This window comes from Orycteropus afer, unplaced genomic scaffold (genome assembly GCF_000298275.1).
Source record: "Orycteropus afer afer isolate SDZICR_OR568_19922 unplaced genomic scaffold, OryAfe1.0 scaffold00075, whole genome shotgun sequence".
In the NCBI taxonomy this organism is placed as follows: Eukaryota; Metazoa; Chordata; class Mammalia; order Tubulidentata; family Orycteropodidae; genus Orycteropus; species Orycteropus afer.
Genome location: NW_006921662.1, coordinates 9,561,746 through 9,566,814, shown reverse-complemented (window position 1 = coordinate 9,566,814; position 5,069 = coordinate 9,561,746). Strand labels below are relative to the sequence as shown.

General features: G+C 39.8%; 1 protein-coding gene across 1 annotated transcript; it reads left to right on the top strand.

The window, feature by feature from the left end:
• The first annotated feature begins 878 nt into the window (after positions 1-878).
• UBE2T (ubiquitin conjugating enzyme E2 T) lies at positions 879-4,821 on the top strand. The gene is made up of 6 exons (XM_007941136.2): positions 879-987; positions 1,554-1,623; positions 2,937-3,042; positions 3,157-3,255; positions 3,382-3,465; positions 4,696-4,821. The coding sequence occupies exons 1-6, from the start codon at positions 879-881 to the stop codon at positions 4,819-4,821; spliced, it is 594 nt and encodes a 197-aa protein (XP_007939327.1).
• The last annotated feature ends 248 nt before the right edge of the window (positions 4,822-5,069 follow it).

The window sequence follows — 5,069 nt, the reverse complement described above, 5'->3', positions numbered from 1 at the left end:
TGGGCGGGCCCGAGTTTCCTCTCCTCACCTAATCCCTTCGGCTGACTGCTCTTCTCTCTGGCTTCCTGGCTTTTAATCCCCTTTCTCCTGCTCTTCCCGCCTGCTACTTTGGGCGCCCCTGAGTTGTCTCTCCTCACCTGTAACCCTGGGTCTGACTCACTTTGGTGGTAGCTAGATGACAAATGAGACTTCAGAGGGGGTGTTGAGTGGATATGTGCATGGGTGTGTGCTTTAGATGAGAGCAGCTTTTTGAATGTTGATGGGTTAAAAAAAAAAAAGGTTGGATATACTGGAATGAGATGGAATAATGGGAGGAGTGGGATCCACAATACATGGGGAAAACCTCATATTTAACTATTATGTCTCAGAAGCAGAGCCCCTGGTGTTGACTAACTGTATCACTCTCTTTGTTCTCCTCCTAAAGCATAAGTAGACTTCTTCACAAAGCTAATGTTTGTCAAGTTCCTTACTGTGCGAGGCATGCTAAGGATACCAGCCAAGGAAACAGTGGTGTGTAAAATCAGACCCAGGCCCCATCCTCATGAGTTTCTGATCTAACACTGGAAACAAGATATTAATTTTAAAACCTTTAGTGTTTTTGTTGTTTACAGAACTTTTTTGCACTTTTTATTCTTTATTTTTGAAATTTAGTTGCTTTGATAGATAGTAAGTTCACAAGAAGGAAATGGAGAAAACTCAGATTCCCTTGTCAGAATAGGGATTAATAAGAGGAGCCTATTTGTCCTTCACTAAATTGAAGCCATGTGCTGAAAGCTCCACAGTAACTATTGCTGACTGTTTCATGATTGCCTCTTCTCCCCTAGTGAGTCCCACTCAGCTCTTAGTGAACTGTGTGTGTTTTCTTTTACTTGGAGATCATGCAGAGAGCTACACGTCTGAAGAAGGAGTTGAACCTGTTAGCCACAGAGCCACCCCCTGGCATCACATGCTGGCAGGATAAGGATCAGATGGATGATCTTCGAGCTCGTGGGTATCATCACAGCATGTCTTTTACGACCCTGCAGAATTCTGTGCTGAAGTTCAACATTTGTATATTCTTCTAAAGTAGGGAGCATTTGCACAGTCAAAGCGCCCTGCTATCTTTCTATCCTTAATTTGTTTGCATTCATAAAGGGTTTGCTTGACATTTCTTGCCTCTCTGGCTCTTGTTATACCTTTTGCTGATTTATAGCCAAGATTTAGGCATCATCTCTGAAGCAATAGTTAGACCAGAGATCACCATCTCAAATGTTTGAATCCAGACAGGAAGTGTAAATAATTAGAATACTGCAGTCCGGATAAAACAAACGTGCTGGTTTTATTTGGTGTGTTACAGCATTTTGCAACTTCTGTTTTAGACCTTTTGTGTGCCCTAGTTGTGACACCATCACCTTTTTGGATACATCAGCTTCATGGTGATGAGGATTTGTTAACATCCTGAGAGAGAATTATTGGCCTAGACCTAGTTTCTCTGTTAGGACCATAAACCTTATTGGGTTCATATGGCATGATGATTTAAGTCATCTGATTCCCTTTTTAACTTTTCTTTTAAGAAATATTAGGTGGGGCCAACACACCATATGCCAAAGGTGTTTTCAAGCTGGAAGTTACCATTCCTGAGAGGTTAGTATGAATCTGATTCTCAACCTAGAGGATAAAGTGCAGTTTCAGAAGAGAGAGCAGTGTAGTAGATAGAGCATTAAATCTTGGGGTTATAGGATCTGTATTTTAATTCTACATTTTATTATGACTTAATGTGACGTTAGTTCTCTGGGTGACTCAAACAGTTTGCTCTCTACTACTAACCTGAAGATTGACAGTTTGAACTCACCCAGCAGTGCTGCAAAAGAAAGGCATGGTGATCTGTTTCTGTAAAGGTTACAGCGGAGGAAACCTGATAAAGCATTTCTACTCTGCAACACATGGGATCGCCATGAGTCACAATTGACTTGACTGCAGTGGGTTTGGTTTGTTGTTTTTTGTTTTTTTTTTAATGTGACCTTAGGCAAGTTATTTTGTTTCTGGCATTTAGCTTCCTTCTCTAAAATAATGAGCCAGATCATGTCTACTCACTGCTGTCGAGTAGGATCCGACTCATAGTGACCTCTCCTTGGGTTTCTGAGGCTGTATCACTACAAGGCGGTATCACTACGGAAGTAGATTGCCCAACCTGGTGGGTTTGATCCACCAGCCTTCTGGTGAGCAGTCAAATGCCTTACTCACTATGCCACCAGAGCTCCCAAGATCATAGCTAAGCCCCTCTACTTTAAGTCTCCTTTCAGGGTCTAATCAAATGAGTAGTAGTTGTGGTAGTTTTGTGTAATGGGGAAGAGAGAAGTGAATATCCATAACTGTTAGAATATACAGGTTTGATCCTGGATAAACTTGTTAAAATCCTGAGAAAGTTTGCTTAATCATGTGGTACATCAGATCTGAAAATAAACTAGAAACTTTCCAAGGTTTGTTTCTCAGTACAGAGACATAATTACCAAATGTAATGTATAAGTCTTGACTGGACTTTGGTTTGAAAAACCCAGCTGTAAAAGACATTTTAGAGACAATTGAGGAAATATAAATATGAACTGAATAGGTAATATTGGAGAATTATTTTTAATTTTCATAGGTATAATAGTATTGCAATTAATATAGTAGAATGTCCTATTTCTTAGGAGACAACCTGCTGAAGTATTTAGGGGGTTCACTAGCCAAGCAGTGGGTATGTAAGTGTTACATTGTTATATTTAACTTTTCTGTTTGAAAATTTTCCTGATAAAAAACTGGAGGGAGGACAGGTTTGCCTCCCAAAGGCTGTCTTCCTGGTATTTCTATAATACCAGCATTTTTTTTTTTTCATATCAATGACCAGGAGTCTGCTTATACTTTATTGAGAAGCAATATTACAATGAAAATATGTCCATTGTCCTATGCTTTCAAAGGTACCCATTTGAACCTCCTAAGATCCGATTTCTGACTCCAATCTATCATCCAAACATTGATTCTGCTGGAAGGATTTGTCTAGATCTTCTCAAAATGCCACCAAAAGTGAGTAGTGGGTAAAGGGTTGACTTTACAGCATTCTTTTGTCCTCATCTGTAACCCTTGAATTAAAGTATCACATTCTTAGTAATACAAAAGCAACTGCCTGTCTGTGTACAGGGCGCCTGGAGACCATCCCTCAACATCGCGACTGTATTGACCTCAATCCAGCTGCTTATGTCAGAACCCAACCCTGATGACCCACTCATGGCTGACATAGTAAGTGTTCCCTCCAATACATACCCTAATTTCTCTATCCACTAGCTGTCTATAACTGAAGTAGCTATAGCTTACCACTACAAATCATTTTTCTCTCCATTGATTCTTTTTTATTTTTTATTTCAGTCCTCAGAATATAAATATAATAAGCCAGTCTTCCTCAAGAATGCCAGGCAATGGACAGAGAAGCATGCAAGACAGAAACAGAAGGTATGATGTCTGTACAGCTCAGCTTATGGTACTGTTGTCAGTCTCTTGAGTGTATATATCTATATAGGTATAATCCACTGCCATTGAGTTGATTCCAACTCACAGTGTCCCTGTACAAAAGAGTAGAACTGCCTACAGAGTTTCCAAAGCTATAAATCTTTGCAGAAGTAGACTGCATCGTTTTTTTCCCACAGAGCAGCTGGTCAGTTGCAACCACCGACCTTTTGGTTAGCAGCTGAATGCCTTAACTACTGTGCCACCAGAGCCCCTTTTATATAGGTGTAAATAATGTTTATTAGATTTGGCAGATTTGTGTTGTACTCTCGAATGGGTAGTTGATCCTTTTTTCCTACTACAATCTTATAAAAAATTATTCTGCGAAATAGCTTAGTAGCTCAGCCAACTGAGTTTTTCCTAACAGTTATCATCTGTTGACGACACTAGAGGGCAGACAGCATCTGGTTAAATTAAAAAAAAAATTTTTTTTTTTTTTTTTTTTTCAATTTCTTGGGGGTAGCAGGGATAGAGAGGAAGTGATTCAGATGCTGTTTTCTAAATTGCTTTTGTTTTGACACCAAGAAGGGAGACTATTCATAGGAATTTTAGGGAAGAGGGGTACAGGGCTGTTGTTGTTGTTATGTGCCGTGGAGTCGGACCCGACTCATAGCGACCCCTCCTTGGGTTTCCGAGGCAGTATCACTATGGAATTAGATTGCCCAACCTTCCTTCCAATGAGTGGCTGGTGGGTTTGAACCACCAGCCTTCTGGTTAGCAGGCAAGTGCCTTAGGCACTACACTACCAGAGCTCTCACTGAGGCCTAGGAAAGTAAAGAATTGTTTGGGGCCATAAAGCTCTGCTAGATGAGCACACTGTACGCTGCATCAGGGAACTTTTTATTTGATTGCAGTGGAGCAGACCCCAAATTAAGGCAGGAGGGGAAAAATGACATTTCTTATGGAGCCATTCAAGATACACATTGCAAAGACATGGAGATTAGCACATCCTGGTTCTTGCTGAGTTACAGTGGCCTTCAGATTAAATAGCAGTTATATTTCACTTATAAAGAGAAGCAAAAACTTAAAACACACAAAAGATTGAAAAGGATGCTTTTGGAGGGAATACTAAATACAAGAGGCAACAAAGAAGTACTTGGAAAATATAGAGCTTCCTTCTTCTCCATGCTGGCAGTTTTGTGAGCCTTGTATTTCACCTTGTCTGCTCTTTCTAAGGCTGATGAGGAAGAGGTGACGGATAATCTACCAGAGGCCAGTGACCCAGAAGCATGCAACGGAACACAGAAAAGGAAAGCCAGAGAACTGGGAGGGATACAAAAGAAATTTCACTCTGATGTTTAGGGGCTTCCTCGTGGTCTGTCTTAGTTAATATATCTTCATTTTTTGCCAAGGTGGTCTAATTTGCCTACCTTTCTTGAATGTGTTCCTTTGTATTTGATGATATAATTTTTGTACCCTATAAAACACCCTGTATATTTATGTATTCTGTACTATAGTGATTCTCTGAGTATTGTTTGTTTTATTTATCTTGTATATACATATTTTAAAACCTCTTAACCTGAAAAATAAATAATCATTAAATGTTGAGT

What these genes read in the sequence shown, in the direction of transcription:
- UBE2T (XM_007941136.2), top strand. Translation starts at nt 879, where the DNA reads ATGCAGAGAGCTACACGTCTGAAGAAGGAGTTGAACCTGTTAGCCACA. An exon ending in GAAGTTACCATTCCTGAGAG is followed by an intron (nt 1,624 to 2,936) that starts GTTAGTATGAAT and finishes ATGCTTTCAAAG; the next exon opens with GTACCCATTTGAACCTCCTA. An exon ending in TTCTCAAAATGCCACCAAAA is followed by an intron (nt 3,043 to 3,156) that starts GTGAGTAGTGGG and finishes GTCTGTGTACAG; the next exon opens with GGCGCCTGGAGACCATCCCT.